Genomic DNA, 16,403 nt, shown 5'->3' with positions numbered 1-16,403 from the left:
CCCTCATTTCCCTCCCCTCGGGGCACTGGGGCGAATCTCCTGCAGGGCCTGGGCGGACGCAGCTGATGGCGGCCGCTCCCCAAATCCGGGGGGCTCCCCCAAAACATGGGGCCCCGAGCCCCCTCCTCATCCTCAGCTTCCTCCTCCTCCTCATGGGTATCGCTGGGGGGGCAGGGGGGAGCAGGGTACGGGGGTTTGGGTCTGGGGGTTTCAGGGTTTGAGCTTGGATCTGGGGGGGTTTTAGGGTGTCGGGGTTTGGGTCTGGGGGGGCTCAGGAGTTCCAGGGTCTGAGAGGTTGGGTCAGGAGGTCTCGGGGGTCCCAGGGATCTCAGGGCGTGGGTCTGGGGGGTTCAGGAGCTCCAGGGTCTCCAGGTTTGGGTCTGGGGGTTTCAGGGTTTCCAGGGTCTCATTTCCGGGGTTTCAGAGTTCGGGCCTGGGGGTCTCAGGGGTCCTGGGGGTCTCAGGGATCCTGGGGGTCTCAGGGGTCCTGGGGGTCTCATTTCCGGGGTCTCGGGTTTTGGGTTAGAGTGTCTCAGGACTTCCGGGGTCTCGGGGTTTGGGCATCTTGGGGGTCCCCACCTGTGCCCACCCCTCAGGCCTCCAACGGCGGGTGCCCAGTGCCCGTCACCCATGACCCTGGGGGCTGCTCACCCCGGCAGGGGGGCTCTGAGGGACCCCAAAATCATCGCGTTCTTTCCCCCAGCCACCTGTGCCGGCGTGTCTCCTGGGACCCCCCCCGGCACTTCCCGTCCCCAGCGAGAACCGAAACCGGGTGGGGCAGGGCCGGGGGGGCTGCGTGGAGCCCCCGGTGCCACCTGCAGGGTCCCCGTGTGAGACCCCCCCACCCACGGGGGGCTGCAGTGATCCCCCAGTGTCACCCATGGGTCCCTGTGCGAGACCCTAACCCACGGGGCTCCCGGCAGGGTCGCTGCCCCTCGCTGAGCCCCCTTTGTCCCCACAGGTTCCAAGTGCCAGACGCCCACGTCCTCCACGGTTCCTCCCGCAGACCTGGGGCGCCCAGACCCCCGGGCTGTGCATGTCACTCCCACCTCTGACCCCTCCTGCAAATCCTCGGGGGAGCTCCAGGTGTGGGCCGGACCCACGTCCCGCTCCGGGACCCTCGGGACGCCCCTGACCCTCGAGTGCCACTTCAGGGCACCGCCGAACGCCACGGTGACCTGGCTCCAGGTGTGTCCCCAGCGCTACCACAGCGACATCTCCAGCTGCAGCTGGCCCCAGGAGGTGCCGGCCGTGGGCTGGGGGCACCAGGTGGACGGGAACAAGTCCGGGCTCTCCACCCTGAGCTTCCAGCACCTGCAGCACAACCACAGCGGGCTCTACTTCTGCCGGGTGCAGGACGGCGTCAAGATCGTGCAGTCCTGTGGGACTTTTGTCAGGGTCGTTGGTGAGTGGGGGTCTCTTGCGAGGTTCCGGGGAAGTTTCGGGTCTCCGGCTGATTCACTTGGTCCGGCAGAGCCCGAGCCAGTGCCGTTCCTGAACCTGAGGGACGCCACCAAGAACAGGATCCTGACGGCGCAGGGCGTGCTGCTGCTGCTCTGTGCCGCGGGGCCAGGGCTGCTGCTGCTCTTCAGGGTGAGAAGGGGGCAAGAAAGGGGACCCCCACCCTCAATTCTGGTCCTGGCGTCCCTGACGTTTCAGTCCTGCCAACCCAAATTCCTCCTGGTACCCATAAACCCCCTTCCAGCTACCCCTAAATACCCCTGCCACCCTTAGTTCCTCCCCTGGAGATCCCCAATTTCCCCCCCGGAGACCCCCAGTTCCTCTCCAACAGCCCCAGTTCTCCCCCTGGAGACCCTCAATCCCCTTGGATGCCCCCCCAATCCCCCCGGCTGCCCCTCAAACCCCCTGTACCCTATTTTCTCGCCCCTCCAGAAGCGCTGGGCCAACGAGCGCCTCCTCCAGCCCAAGAAAATCTCCCTCGAGGAGGAAAATCTTTATGAGGTGACCTGGGGGGGGAGGCTCTGAGCTCCCCAAAGAAGGGGCTTGGGAGGTGGGGAGCGGGGGGATGATCCATCACCCCCAAACCAAACCCCCCGCCCCAATTTCCCTCTCGGCAGGGGCTGAACCTGGACGAGTGCTCCATGTACGAGGACATTTCCCGGGCGGTGCAGCCCACCTACCAGGACGTGGGGACCCTCCCTGCCGCCGAGAGCCTCCTGGAGAAGCCTTAAAGGATTCCCCAAACACGGGCGGGATCCCACAGGACCCCTCCCCAGACCCCTGCGTGCCCCCCACGCCCCAAAGGCTTTGCTTTGGTAACTCAAGGCTGTGCTGAACCCCCCCAAAACAAAGCTGGTGAGGGGGACCCTCCCCTTGACTGGAGCTGATAAACCGCTAATAAATCTTTAATGGATCCTCAATAAGTCGCGAACAAAAAATGAAGACGAGACCTCAATTTTCCCCCATTATCGCAAATTCCCCCCCCCGTTTTATCCCGCTATCCCCAGTTTCCCCATTATCCAAAATTCCCTGCACTTGATCCTATTTTCCCATTTCTCACAACTTTTCCTGTTATCCCCAACACCCCGTTTTACCCCATTATCCCCCATTTTCTTTCTCCACAATTCCTATTTTCCATCAATTTTTTGTCAGTTTTTCTCCCAATTTTCCCTCCTTATTCCTAATTTTAGCCCACTGTGGCCCGTTTTCCCCCCACTATCCCTCAGTTTCCCCCATTATCCCCATTTCCACTCACTATCCCTATTTTCCCTCTTTAACCTCTTTCCCTCTAATCCTTATTTCTCCCCATTAGGTTCTATTCTATTCCCCTCCCATTTTACCCCCTATCGCCATTTCCCCCCAATTCTCCCCCATTACTCCAAGTTTCCCTCACTGTGCACCATTTCTCCCCTTCTACCTCCATTTTACTGTCTAATTTTCCGTTTTCGCGCACTTTCCCTCATTTTCATGCATTATTCCCAACTCAGACCCGCCCACTCCTCCCCTCACGGAGGCCCCGCCCCTCCCTCCAAGCTCTGCCTTTTCCCGCTCTTGGCCCTCGGCCAATCAGCGTCCGAGCGAGAGGGCCACGCGGGCCAATCGGAGCCAAGCGCGGGAAAACTCAAACGGCCCCTTGTGCCCAACGGCCGCCGGCGCGAGCCGAGGCTGGCCCCGCCCAGCGGCGCGTGAGGGGACGCAGCCTCGGGGCAGGTGGGGAACTGGGGAGAAATTGGGGAAAATGGGGGGAATTGGGAGACCTGGAGCATCCTAAGGGGGAATGTGGGTCCTAGAAAGGAATGGGGGGGGGGGGTCTGGCAGGAGATCTGAGGGGAAAGTGGAGTCTGAGGGCCCTTCAGGGGAGCCGGGGGGTATTGGGGGGCATCTGAGGGGGAAATGGGGGGGTGGGGGGTCCTGGGGGTACCCAGGGGGCCGTAGGGGGAATGGGGGTTCTGAGGGGAAAACAGGTGGAATTGGGATACTCTGGAGAGCAATTACAAGGTTCTGGTGGGGTGAATGAGGGGATCCTGAGGGGGAAAACTCAAAAAAACCTCCTTTTTTCCAGGTTTTTCCCAGCTGCCACCCCCCACCATGAGCCACCACCGCGGGGTCCTGGGGGCCTCCCTGCACCACCCGCTCCCCATTCCCACCCACTCCAAATCCAAACGCCTCCGGACCAAACGGGAACGCAACGCAGCCAAGTTCGGCCCAAAGGTGTCCTTGGGGGGCTCCCGGCAGGGTCCCGCCGCCCGCCCACGCTGGCTGCAGCCTCCCCTATGGAGGGCTCTCCCTTTGGGGAGCCCCCTGCGCCACCCCAAACCTGTGGTGATCACCCAGAACCGGCTGCGCCACCGCGGCCTCTTCAACCGCGAGGTGAAATCTCTGGACGTCCGGCGCCTGCTGAGCCCCGGCCCGGGCGGGGACGGGCCCCCTCCGGCCCCCCAAACTGAGGAGGGGGACGTCGGGGGGCTCCCGGCCGAGGGGCTGAGGGATCTGGTGGCGAGCCTGGCCACGCTGCTGAGGAGTTTCGGGGCGTTTGTGGGGCGGGAGCTGCTGAGCGAGCGGCGCCGCAGCCTCATGACCGTGCTCAGGAGGCACCGACAGGGACCCCCGGACCTGGGGGTCTTCCTGGCCCACCGGACCCCAGCCCAGCTCCCAGGTACGGCCGCCGCCCCACGGGAAGGAGGGGACACCAGAGACCCCCCCAGCCCAAACCGGTGTTGTCTCCAGCAGGTCAGAGATCCCCCCGGCAAGGGGCGAGGTCGGGACCCCCAGGACGAGCAGTCAGTTTGGCGGGGTGGGAGGTGGGGGACCCCCCTGCCGGGACCCCCAGCCCGCTTCGTGCTGTCCATACAGTGAGTGCTGCAAAAAGTGCCCTAAAAGGACTTCAAAACTGCTTCCCAAAACACTCCAAAAGTGCCCAAAAATTACGCTAAAGTGCTCCCCCTCCTCTCCTCGCAGCCGCCGCCGCCCCCCCGCCCCCCCAGCCCCATTTTTGGAGCCCCCAGAGAGACAGAGGTGAGTCTGGAATTTGGGGGGGGTTCCCCCTGTCTTGGGGAGTTTTATTGACCCCTCCCCTCACCCCCAGAACCCTTTCTCATGGAGCTCAGCCGAGGATGAGGACGATGAGGCTCCCGGGGGGCTCACCCAGGCCTGGGGTGGTCCCGGGGGGCTCCCGCCAGCACCGCCCCCCTTTTGGAGGTCCCCAAAGGCCCCCCAAGAAGAGGAGGGTGGGGATGAAGGCTGGGCCCCCATCGCCCCCCCGGCCTTCAACCCAGATCCCCTACCATGGGGAGCCCCCCAACCCAGGGACACCCGCGGTCCCCCCCCGCGCCCCCAGACGCTCTCGGAGCCCCCGAATCTGGGGAACCGAGATCCTCTGGGACCCCCCAGCTCCCTCCAGGTCCCCCTGGAACGCCCCAAGAGCCCCCTGGGATTGCCCGGACCCACCCCGGACCCCCCCCAGACTCCTCTGGGGACTCCCAGACCCCACCCGAGCTCCCCCGATGCCCCCCAGACCCGCCCGGGCCGCCCAAATCTGGAGCCCGGAGTCCCGCAGGGCCTCCCCGGACCCCCTCAGACCCCTCTGGGACACCCCGAACCCCTCCAGACCCCCGTGGGACCCCAGACCACGGAGCCCAGAGCTGCCCAGGGCGTCCCAAGATCGCCCCAGGCGCCCCCAGACTCCCCAGCTCAGGAACTCGGAGCTCCCCATGGTCCTACTGGAGGCCCCGAGACCCCTGTGGGCCCCCCCAGACGCCCCCAGACCCCTCTGGGATTCCCCAGAGCCCCCCAGGTTCCCCCCGACCCCCCAGCTCTGGAGCTCGGAGCCAGGCTGGCAGCCCCCGGCCCCCCCCAGACCCTCGCGGGACCCCCGCGCCTGGAGCCCGGATCCCCCCGGAGCCCGCCTGAACACGGAACCGTCGCGGTGCTGCTGTCGTCGGCTCTGTCGCGACACAGCTCAGCGCGACCCGCTCTGTCGCCGCGCCGCCCGCTGCGACCGCCCCTGTCGCGACACTTTCCATCGCGCCCAGCCCCGCCCCGCCGCTCTCTGTCACGATCGGCTCAATCGCGACCCGCCCCACTGCTGCCACCCGGCCCCGAAGCGGCGCCGCCCGGAGTGGGGAGAGGTCGGAGCCTGGGGGGACCGCCGGGACAAGCCCCCCTGGCCGGGCTGCAGCTGCCCCTGCACGGGGCTCTGCCGCGGGGGAGCGCTCCCTCAGAGATGAGGAGGGGGCTGCCATGGGGGAGCGCCCCTCAGTAAAGGCTGTTTATTCAAGCTGCGGGCTCCTGCTGTTCTTTCGGCTCCCCCTGACACCCCCAGAGCTCCTGGTGACCCTAAAGACCCCCCCCTCAAACACCCTGGAGCCCCCCATTTCTCTGGAGAACCCCCAAATCCCTCAACTCCCCCAAAGCCCCATCCGCTGGAAGTTCCCTGGGCCCCCCCCCCCCCAGTTTTGGATACACCCCAAAAATCCTCCCTGCCCAAACCTCCTCAAACCCTTCCCAGCTCCCACATCTCCCCACACGCCTTCAGACGCTCGGATTAGGGTAATTAATGAAGTCCGTAGATAACAGAATCAGAGGAGAGCCCTTAAATCAACCTCCCTCCCTCCCCGGGGCGTTACCGGCACTCGGTGGCCCGCTGGGCTGTGGTGACTCCGGCCCCTGCGGGCTCCCCGGACACCCGCGTCCTTCCCCGCTCCGCCGAGCCCTTCAGCCCCCGGGATCTGCCGGCTGCGGAGAGTTTTACCAACGGGAGGGCTGGCAGGAGCTGGGCTCCGTCTGGCCTGGCCAAAATGAAAACAGGGCTTGACAGGGCTAGAAGTGGGATCCCGCCCCCTCAGGCTGGGAAGGCGGCAGCGTTTCCCGGAGAAAAGCTGGAGGAAGCTGCTCAGGGGGGCGAGCAGTGCCCCTGGGACAGAAGCAGCTGTTACTGCTCAGGTCTCAGTGCCTGGTGCAGCTCTGAGTATTCGCTGCTGGTTTTTGACAGAAGGCAGGGAGGGGAAAGGACCGTTTTTCTTCAATCCAGAATGTTAAAGCCTATCAAAAAACCCTCTAGCGAACACCTGAGCAATTACCTGAGCAGCACCAGGAGATGAGAGGCCTGGCACTCCTGACTCCCAGAGCTCCCAGGCCTGCCTCGCCCCTCACCTTCAGCCCTTGTCTTGGACAGCAAGGCAATCCCAGGGGCAGAAATCCAGGCTCCTGCTGCTCCTGGAAGGAGGCACCCAACAGCTCCGTGCTGGCTGAACACGGCAGCAAAATCAGGATGCTGCTCTTCCTTGGGCAAAACTCCAGCCACTAAAAAGCTGGAATGCAGGACAACCCTGCCTCTCCACCGGGGCACTTGGATCCAGCCCTACTGGCACATGGACATTTGAGACAGGAATCCATAACCCTCTGTGAAATCACATCACAGCCCCCAGGTGTTTTCCTGCTCGTGTCCTCAAGTCCTTCACTCACCTTGCATAGAATTCTGCTAAGTGTTTGCAGATGCTTTGCTTCTATCCAAAAAGATTAACATTACCTTACTTCAAGGTTTCAAGAAGTAACTTCAAGTCATCCTGGTCCCATGTTTCACATCAGATTCTCCTGTAAAAAGAAAGAGATTTTTCCGTTCAGATCATTTCTCAAGCTATCAAGAAAACCAGGATCCCACATGCACTCCCGGAAATTCTCTCAGCACCATTTGCTGCTTCTCTCTCTGCCAGGGCACCAACAAGTCCTGGGTCGCTTCTTGTTCCATGCTGGCCAGGGACCTTGAGAGATAAACAAAAGCACCACTAGTGCTGCTCATTACAGCCACAGGCTTTAAACTTCCCAAAAGATAAAAGATTCTTGGAAGCAGACACTCCTCACCCCTCTGGAGCTGATGGGTCCATTCCCCGCTCTGCTCTCACAAACCCTTCAGCCACGCTGCCAAACCCAGCACTACTGCAGATCTGCAGCAGAAGAGAAATTTATCCACAGGAGATTTCCCCAAACACACATTTCCCATCAGGCAACCAGAGTAACCCACGTACTGATTTTACATCCCTCCAAGCATAGCCAAAACCCCATGCACACAAGAATACCACATTCCCACAGGGTGGCAGGAGAAACTGGAACAGACCTCATCCATTATCCCTCAGACAACAATTAATCCAATTAACCACCGTGCATTTGCACTGTTTGGCTTAGAGGACCAATACACCTTCTGTATATGGAGAGCTACAAAGCAAGAACACAGAAACCAACCTTGGCCCATAAATAAAACCAAACAGAAAGAATAACCATAAGAGAATTCCATAGACTAGGAAAGTCTTGCATGCCTTAGAACACATCCCCTGAGAACTCAAAAAACCATTTACAATAGGAAACATTCTCAAGCCAAACAAGAGCACCAAACGCTGGACCCAGCACACAAAGTTTTAGGTACAAAACCTTCACAGTTCACGACAAAGCTGAGACAAGGAAAAAAAGCTCCTCCAGACAAAACAAGTTAAACACTCCTTACCCCCGTGCTAAAAGCCCCCCAAGAACATACTGCCAACCCAAAAGCAAGCAAACCCCAGCTGCCCTGAGTGCCACTGAACGTTCGGCACCGGCACCGGCACCGGCACCGGCACCGGCACCGGCACCGGCCTCGATGGCCCCCGGCCCCGCCCTCCCGGCCCCGCCCCGGCCCCGCCCCGGCCCCGCCCCGGCCCCGCCCCGGCCCCGCTCAGAGGGCCCGGGCTCCGCCCGATCCCCCCGTGGCCGGTTTGTGTTCGGTTTGTGTCTGAGAAGTGCGATCTCTGCCGGAGCGGTGCTGTTGGGAAGAAAGTAGATCTGCTCCGGGGATCTGCGATAAAGGACTAAGTTGCAAGGAAGGGGAGTGTTTATAAACGGTCTCCGTACTTCTCCGTAATTCTGGGCGTTTGGATTTAGCCTGGGATTGTCAGCTAAGACACAAATAAGCCAACCAGGCTCCTGAACTCTCAATGAATGTTTGAAACACTTCCACAGAAAGACAAGTTAGCAACGATTGCTGGGGAATTTCCTTAGGAATTATGGATCTCAGGCATATGGACTTTCGGAGACGGAATCCCAGTTTCAGCCTGGGGCACCGGCAAGACAAGAGGGATCCTTATCCATAGCAAGGAAAGCCCGGTGCCCCGGCGTGTCAGGGGCAGAGAATGAAGTGTCGGGGGATGAGCAGCAGCGCTGCCCCTGCCCTCACTCGGAGTGGCAGCAGCCGCAAGGTGACAGCTGTCACAGGGTGATTGAGGGGACAGAGCATCCCCTGGTGAGAGATGTAAGCGATGGGGGGAGAACAGAGCAGCCAAAGGTGTGACCTGTCAGGATAATGAGGGAGCAGACCAGCTGCAGGTGTGAGATGTTACGATGATGAGGGGGCGGTTCCTGCCGGGGCGGTTTAAGAGAGGAGCCTCAACTCAGTATTCTGTCGAGCTGCAGTGGGTGAGGAATTTATGCTGGCTTTCTGAGTGTGGTTTTTGCAGCGGCGGGGAAAGCCTCTTACAGCACCTGAAGGAGTATGTGGATGTCGAGTGTTTCTTTGTGCCAGACAGCAGCAGTAGGTAAGCCACTGTGGGGTTTTAGGGAGGATTTTTCCTTTTCAGCTTGTTTTTGCTGCTTTCTTCCCAGTGCTCCCAGAAGAAAAAGGGGTTGTGAAGGCAAAAGGAGTTCAAATTGAACGATGAAACTCCTTTTGTTGTCTGCGTTTAAATTGAGAGGGATTTCTTTTCACCTCGATTTTTAATAAGTAGGGGTACTTCTACGTGGTTTTTATTAACTGTTGCTTTGTTTGGTGGTATATGGTCTTTTGTTTGATTTTTTTTGGTGTTATTTATTAAATGTAATTTGGTTTTTGAGTGAAAATAACTGTACGTGTGGTTTTGTATTTGACGTAGAATTGAGTAGCCTTATTTGATAGGCTTCCAATATGTGTTATTGGGGGTTTGTTCATTGTGTGCAGGAATTCAGATTGGGTAGGGCCATTCGGGCTGGTTGAGCTTTGGGTGTTTTGTTAGATGCAGCTTTTAATTTTTTTCAAGTTTTTTTTTTTTTTTTTTTTTTTGTTGTTGTTGTTGTTGTTTAATGGTTTTAAAGAGGCTTTTAATAACCTATTGTGTAGCTTTACTTTGCTTGTAGGTGGTGTATGATGAGGGATATGGTCTATTTATTTCATGTTAGGCTTCTTAGTTTATGTGTGGATTAGGTTGTTTTTGAACTGAGTTTTGTTGTTGAATTTCTTTTTTTTTTTTTTTGGTGGGGTATTATGTTTTCCAAAGATCTGTTTCCTGAGGTGTACAGTGGTGTAAGTGGCTGTAGTGTGAGGTATAGGGGAGGTTTTTATTTATTTAGTGATGGCTTCTATCATGGTGTATAGTGTTTTTTTGGTGGGTTTGAGGTAATGTGTAGTAGTTCATTTCTTAGGGTTTCCTAATATTTATAATCAGATCATTGTTTATTGTGTTGGAGGCGTCTATTTATTTAGCCTGTTTGGCTATAGTGTGTGTTCTGTAGTTATGGATAATTTGGGAGATACTGTTTATAGTTGAATGGATCATTTAGTTTTAGGGTGGGGGGTTCTGGGTATCTATTTTGGAGGTTTTTTGAGGAGAGTCGACATGGAGTTATTTTTATTGTATTTGGACTAGAAGAAATAATAGCTGGCTTTTTTTGGGTGGACTATTTTTTGTTTTTTCTTTTCTAGTATTCTTGTATTTGTGTGGTCAGGGTAGTGGTGTTTCTGGTGCAGCTGTAAGCCTCCATTATTGTTTGTGTGTTTCAGGTGGTCCACTGGTTTTACAGGGAGACCCCCTCACTGACCGGCCAACAGATCTGCTGAGATTGTACATCAGCATTTGGTTTTCTCTATGGTACCTGACTAAGAGACAGCAGCCTGATGACAGCAAGGAATTCCCAGAGGCAGAGCTGGCCTTCTTTGGCACACGATGTAGATTCACCTTATGCCCGAACATCCCAAAGATAAGTGAAGGGCTCTGAGACGCAGAAGAAATGAAAGTGGGGTGTGGGGTCAGGGGTCACTAGGAGGGGTTTTTGAGTCAGGTTTGGAGATGGGGATGTTCCAGATGTGACCCCTTAGGCTAGAAAAAGGGAGAGTCTCATATTGGATCACAGTGCCGAGGTGTGCAGGGCAGAGCAGCCCCAGGGTGTGTTGTGTCTGTTGTGCACTCTGTGTCTTTTGGGTGTCTTGTGTGTGCTGTCTTTTCCCTTAGCCCTTCAGGGGCCTATCAAAACTCCTGGCATCAGTCTTAGCATTTCTGATCTCTGCATTCCTCAGCCAGGTGCCTTTGTCTCAGCTGCTCGGACACTCATCAGAATCCATCTCTCTTCACAAGCATCCAGTCCGATGCCTTTTCAGGTCTTGTTCTGAGCTGTATTGACAGCCGTGCACCGCCCTGATCCATTCCGGCGGGTTAGGTCTTGTGAGAATGCAAAGACAGGCAGAGGATTCTCTGAGCCTGGCCAGCTCACCTTCCATCTCACCTCGGTTATCTCATTCCGAGTTCTCTGGACCCTCAGGGTCATTCTTCTTGCCCAGAGTTTTCTGTCCCTGTTGCGTCCCCTTGTTTGTCCTGTGCTGTGTCACGGGTGTTGGTGTGTGTTTGGCCCGGAGCTGCTCTGCCTTGCTGCTCAGTCTGGGTGTCAGGGGAATTGGACAAGTCCCAGGGACTTGAAATTTGTGATGTGGGGTGTAGTAGGGCTGTAGAGGGTATTCCTAGATTGCCACAAGATGTGTGGAGCTGTCAAGGTATCCTGCAGCACTCTGACTTTTGTCCGGACTTTCTTTCAGATGCAGGTGGATGAAATCTGTGGCAGAGCCCCCCATCCTGGGTGAGGGGCTCCCCTGAGAAGGTCGGTCACTGTTTTGATTTGCAGGGGAGGTGTAAATGGTGGCCGTGTTACAGCTCTGTTCTTTGTCTTTGTTTTTAGACCAGACCCTGCGACGCTGGCGTTGGCCTCTGAGCGCAGCTGAAGCACAGGGCCGAGGACACAGGCAAGCTTAGGAGACTGTGAGTAGCAGAATTGCTGGTTTCTGGCTGATGTGCTGCTAAGAGCACAGGGTCACGTTTGGTTCTCTTTATTGTAGCTGACGAGGAGACACCAGCCTGGTCACAGCAGGAATTTCCCCGAGGGAGAGGCGGCCTTCTTTGGGACCCGGCGTGGATGCACCTCCCTGGACGTCCGAGAGATAAGTGGAGGGCTTGAAAGCGGGGTGTGGGATCAGGGGCCAGCGGGAGGGATTTTTTGAGTCCAGTTTGGATATGGGGATGTCCCAGATGTGACCCCTTAGGCTACATCAAGGGAAAGTCTCATTCTGGATCACAGTGCCGAGGTGCGCAGGGCAGAGCAGTCCTGGTGTGTCTTGTGTCACTTGTCTGTTTTGCACTCTGTGTCCTTTGGGTGTCTTGTGTGTGCTGTCTTTTCCCTAAGCCCTTTGAAGGGCCTATCAAAACTCCTGGCATCAGTCTTAGCATTTCTGATCTCTGCATTCCTCAGCCAGGTGCTTTTGACTTTGGTGCTCGGACACTCATCAGAATCCTTCTCTCTTCAGCATCATCCAGTCCGATGCCTTTTCAGGTCTTGTTCTGAGCTGTATTGACAGCCGTGCACCGCCCTGATCCATTCCGACGGGTTAGGTCTTGTGAGAATGCAAAGACAGGTCGAGGATTCTGACCGTAGGGTTCTCGGGCATCCATCTCTGCATTTCTTGGGATAAGTCATCCCGATGGCATCTTGTTCCTGCAGGGTTCTCTGAGCCTGGCCAGCTCACCTTCAGTCTCACCTCGGTCATCTCATTCCGAGTTCTCTGGACCCTCAGGGTCATTCTTCTTGCCAGAGTTTTCTGTCCCTGTTGTGTCCCCTCGTTTGTCCTGTGCTGTGTCACGGGTGTTGGTGTGTGTTTGGCCCGGAGCTGCTCTGCCTTGCTGCTCAGTCTGGGTGTAGGGGTAATAGGATAATAGTGCCGGGGGCTTGAAATTTGTGATGTGGAGTGTAGCAGGGCTGTCGAGGGTATTCCTAGATTTCCACAAGATATGTGGAGCTGTCAAGGTATCCTGCAGCACTCTGACTGTTGTTCTGACTTTCTTTCAGATGCAGAGGGATGAAATCTGTGGCAGAGCCCCCCATCCTGGGTAAGGGGGCTCCCCTGAGAAGGTCGGTCACTGTTTTGATTTGCAGGGGAGGTGTAAATGGTGGCCGTGTTACAGCTCTGTTCTTTGTCTTTATTTTTAGACCAGACCCTGCGACGCCGGCGTTGGCCTCTGAGCGCAGCTGAAGCACGGGGCCGAGGACACAGGCAAGCTTAGGAGACTGTGAGTAGCAGAATTGCTGGTTTCTGGCTGATGTGCTGCTAAGAGCACAGGGTCATGTTTGGTTCTCTTTATTGTAGCTGACGAGGAGACACCAGCCTGGTCACAGCAGGAATTTCCCCGAGGGAGAGGCGGCCTTCTTTGGGACCCGGCATAGATCCACCTCCCTGGACGTCCGAGAGATAAGTGGAGGGCTTGAAAGCGGGGTGTGGGATCAGGGGCCAGCGGGAAGGGTTTTTTGAGTCCGGTTTGGATATGGGGATGTCCCAGATGTGACCCCTTAGGCTACATCAAGGGAAAGTCTCATTCTGGATCACAGTGCCGCGGTGTGCAGGGCAGAGCAGTCCTGGTGTGTCTTGTGTCACTTGTCTGTTTTGCACTCTGTGTCCTTTGGGTGTCTTGTGTGTGCTGTCTTTTCCCTAAGCCCTTCAGGGGCCTATCAAAACCCCTGTCATCAATCTTAGCATTTCTGATCTCTGCGTTCCTCAGCCAGGTGCTTTTGACTTTGGTGCTCGGACACGCATCAGAATCACATCTCTCTTCACAAGCATCCAGTCCGATGCCTTTTCAGGTCTTGTTCTGAGCTGTACTGACAGCCGTGCACCGCCCTGATCCATTCGGCGGGTTAGGTCTTGTGAGAATGCAAAGACAGGCAGAAGATTCTCTGAGCCTGGCCAGCTCACTTTCAGTGTTACCTCGGTCATCTCATCCTGAGTTCTCTGGACCCTCAGGGTCATTCTTCTTGCCCAGAGTTTTCTGTCCCTGTTGTGTCCCCTCGTTTGTCCTGTGCTGTGTCACGGGTGTTGGTGTGTGTTTGGCCTGGAGCTGCTCTGCCTTGATGCTCAGTCTGGGTGTCAGGGGAATTGGACAAGTCCCAGGGACTTGAAATTTGTGATGTGGGGTGTAGTAGGGCTGTAGAGGGTATTCCTAGATTGCCACAAGATGTGTGGAGCTGTCAAGGTATCCTGCAGCACTCTGACTTTTGTCCTGACTTTGTTTCAGATGCAGAGGGATGAAATCCGTGGCAGAGCCCCCCATCCTGGGTGAGGGGGCTCCCCTGAGAAGGTCGGTCACTGTTTTGATTTGCAGGGGAGGTGTAAATGATGGCTGTGTTACAGCTCTGTTCTTTTTCTTTATTTTTAGGAGCTGAAGCCAGATCTCAGCTGTCAGGGTGACGTGGGCATGGTGAGCAGTGATGGGTGGACAGAAGCAGTTGCTATTGTTCAAGCCTCACTCGCTGGTGCAACTCTAAGCCTCCGTTATTGTGTGTTTTAGGGAGTCCTCTCGCAGGAGGCCGAGCTCCCCTCTCACCAACCGGACGACAGACCCGGGTCACCTCACCCGTGAGCCCTCCGGGAGCATTCCAGGAGTCTGTGATGGAGCCTTGATCTTCTCCTTGTGAAGGCCCCATCCAGGTAGGCTTGGGTAACGGGCGAGGAGTTGAGGTGAGTCTTGGAGGAGAAGGAGGAGGAGGGATGGTCCCCTCAAGTTCCAGCGCTGCCACGTCACCTTGTCTGCTCTTTACCCAGGCAGACCCTGCGACGCCGGCGTTGGCCTCTGAGCGCAGCTGAAGCACAGGGCCGAGGACACAGGCAAGCTTAGGAGACTGTGAGTAGCAGAATTGCTGGTTTCTGGCTGATGTGCTGCTAAGAGCACAGGGTCACGTTTAGTTCTCTTTATTGTAGCTGACGAGGAGACACCAGCCTGGTCACAGCAGGAATTTCCCCGAGGGAGAGGCGGCCTTCTTTGGGACCCGGCGTGGATGCACCTCCCCAGACATCTGAGAGATAAGTGGAGAGCTCAGATCCATGGAGGGGATGAAAGAAGAGTGTGCGGTCACTAGCAAGGTTTTTTGAGTCAGGTTTGAAGACAGGGATGTCTAAGCTGTGACCCCTTAGGTTTCATCCAGGGAGAGTCTCATTCTGGAACACAGTGCCGAGGTGTGCAGGGCAGAGCAGCCCCAGGGTGTGTTGTGTCTGTTTTGCACTCTGTGTCTTTTGGGTGTCTTGTGTTTGCTGTCTTTTCCCTTAGCCCTTCAGGGGCCTATCAAAACTCCTGGCATCAATCTTAGCATTTCTGATCTCTGTGCTCCTCAGCCAGGTGCCTTTGTCTCAGCTGCTCGGACACTCATCAGAATCCATCTCTCTTCACAAGCATCCAGTCCGATGCCTTTTCAGGTCTTGTTCTGAGCTGTACTGACAGCCGTGCACCGCCCTGATCCATTCGGCGGGTTAGGTCTTGTGAGAATGCAAAGACAGGCAGAGGATTCTCTGAGCCTGGCCAGCTCACTTTCAGTCTTACCTCGGTCATCTCATCCTGAGTTCTCTGGACCCTCAGGGTCATTCTTCTTGCCCAGAGTTTTCTGTCCCTGTTGTGTCCCCTCGTTTGTCCTGTGCTGTGTCACGGGTGTTGGTGTGTGTTTGGCCTGGAGCTGCTCTGCCTTGCTGCTCAGTCTGGGTGTCAGGGGAATTGGACAAGTCCCAGGGACTTGAAATTTGTGATGTGGAGTGTAGCAGGGCTGTCGAGGGTATTCCTAGATTTCCACAAGATATGTGGAGCTGTCAAGGTATCCTGCAGCACTCTGACTGTTGTTCTGACTTTCTTTCAGATGCAGAGGGATGAAATCTGTGGCAGAGCCCCCCATCCTGGGTGAGGGGGCTCCCCTGAGAAGGTCGGTCACTGTTTTGATTTGCAGGGGAGGTGTAAATGGTGGCCGTGTTACAGCTCTGTTCTTTGTCTTTGTTTTTAGACCAGACTCTGCGACGCCGGCGTTGGCCTCTGAGCGCAGCTGAAGCACAGGGCCGAGGACACAGGCAAGCTTAGGAGACTGTGAGTAGCAGAATTGCTGGTTTCTGGCTGATGTGCTGCTAAGAGCACAGGGTCACGTTTAGTTCTCTTTATTGTAGCTGACAAGGAGACACCAGCCTGGTCACAGCAGGAATTTCCCCGAGGGAGAGGCGGCCTTCTTTGGGACCCGGCGTGGATGCACCTCCCCAGACATCTGAGAGATAAGTGGAGAGCTCAGATCCATGGAGGGGATGAAAGAAGAGTGTGCGGTCACTAGCAAGGTTTTTTGAGTCAGGTTTGAAGACAGGGATGTCTAAGCTGTGACCCCTTAGGTTTCATCCAGGGAGAGTCTCATTCTGGAACACAGTGCCGAGGTGTGCAGGGCAGAGCAGCCCCAGGGTGTGTTGTGTCTGTTTTGCACTCTGTGTCTTTTGGGTGTCTTGTGTTTGCTGTCTTTTCCCTTAGCCCTTCAGGGGCCTATCAAAACTCCTGGCATCAATCTTAGCATTTCTGATCTCTGTGCTCCTCAGCCAGGTGCCTTTGTCTCAGCTGCTCGGACACTCATCAGAATCCATCTCTCTTCACAAGCATCCAGTCCGATGCCTTTTCAGGTCTTGTTCTGAGCTGTACTGACAGCCGTGCACCGCCCTGATCCATTCGGCGGGTTAGGTCTTGTGAGAATGCAAAGACAGGCAGAGGATTCTCTGAGCCTGGCCAGCTCACTTTCAGTCTTACCTCGGTCATCTCATCCTGAGTTCTCTGGACCCTCAGGGTCATTCTTCTTGCCCAGAGTTTTCTGTCCCTGTTGTGTCCCCTCGTTTGTCCTGTGCTGTG

The 16,403-nt window shown here is 56.5% G+C and overlaps 2 protein-coding genes across 2 annotated transcripts; both read left to right on the top strand.

Annotated features, from left to right (window-relative positions):
• The first annotated feature begins 39 nt into the window (after positions 1-39).
• Positions 40-2,193, top strand: CD79A (CD79a molecule). Its single transcript, XM_066208566.1, has 5 exons — positions 40-156; positions 962-1,405; positions 1,475-1,593; positions 1,894-1,962; positions 2,079-2,193. The coding sequence occupies exons 1-5, from the start codon at positions 66-68 to the stop codon at positions 2,190-2,192; spliced, it is 837 nt and encodes a 278-aa protein (XP_066064663.1). The 5' UTR covers positions 40-65; the 3' UTR covers position 2,193.
• Positions 2,194-3,110: 917 nt separating this feature from the next.
• On the top strand, positions 3,111-5,737 carry LOC136305285 (basic salivary proline-rich protein 1-like). Its single transcript, XM_066208565.1, has 5 exons — positions 3,111-3,171; positions 3,524-4,117; positions 4,192-4,313; positions 4,420-4,476; positions 4,547-5,737. Exons 2-5 carry the CDS (start codon positions 3,550-3,552, stop codon positions 5,720-5,722), a joined length of 1,923 nt encoding a protein of 640 aa, XP_066064662.1. The 5' UTR covers positions 3,111-3,171; positions 3,524-3,549; the 3' UTR covers positions 5,723-5,737.
• Positions 5,738-16,403: the final 10,666 nt, after the last annotated feature.

The sequence above is a fragment of the Chamaea fasciata genome, unplaced genomic scaffold (genome assembly GCF_029207755.1).
Source record: "Chamaea fasciata isolate MVZ Bird 193981 ecotype frontalis unplaced genomic scaffold, bChaFas1.0.hap1 SCAF_348, whole genome shotgun sequence".
Classification (NCBI taxonomy): domain Eukaryota; kingdom Metazoa; phylum Chordata; class Aves; order Passeriformes; family Sylviidae; genus Chamaea; species Chamaea fasciata.
Note: the sequence above shows the minus strand (reverse complement) of the source record. Positions and strands in the feature narration are given on the sequence as shown.

Excerpts from the sequence above, each read along its gene's own strand:
- CD79A (XM_066208566.1), top strand. The coding sequence starts at position 66 with ATGGCGGCCGCTCCCCAAATCCGGGGGGCTCCCCCAAAACATGGGGCC. Across the intron at positions 157-961 it reads CTTCCTCCTCCTCCTCATGG|GTTCCAAGTGCCAGACGCCC; the intron begins GTATCGCTGGGG and ends TTGTCCCCACAG. Across the intron at positions 1,594-1,893 it reads GGCTGCTGCTGCTCTTCAGG|AAGCGCTGGGCCAACGAGCG; the intron begins GTGAGAAGGGGG and ends TCGCCCCTCCAG.
- LOC136305285 (XM_066208565.1), top strand. The coding sequence starts at position 3,550 with ATGAGCCACCACCGCGGGGTCCTGGGGGCCTCCCTGCACCACCCGCTC. Across the intron at positions 4,118-4,191 it reads GACCCCAGCCCAGCTCCCAG|GTCAGAGATCCCCCCGGCAA; the intron begins GTACGGCCGCCG and ends TGTCTCCAGCAG. Across the intron at positions 4,314-4,419 it reads CGCTTCGTGCTGTCCATACA|CCGCCGCCGCCCCCCCGCCC; the intron begins GTGAGTGCTGCA and ends CTCTCCTCGCAG.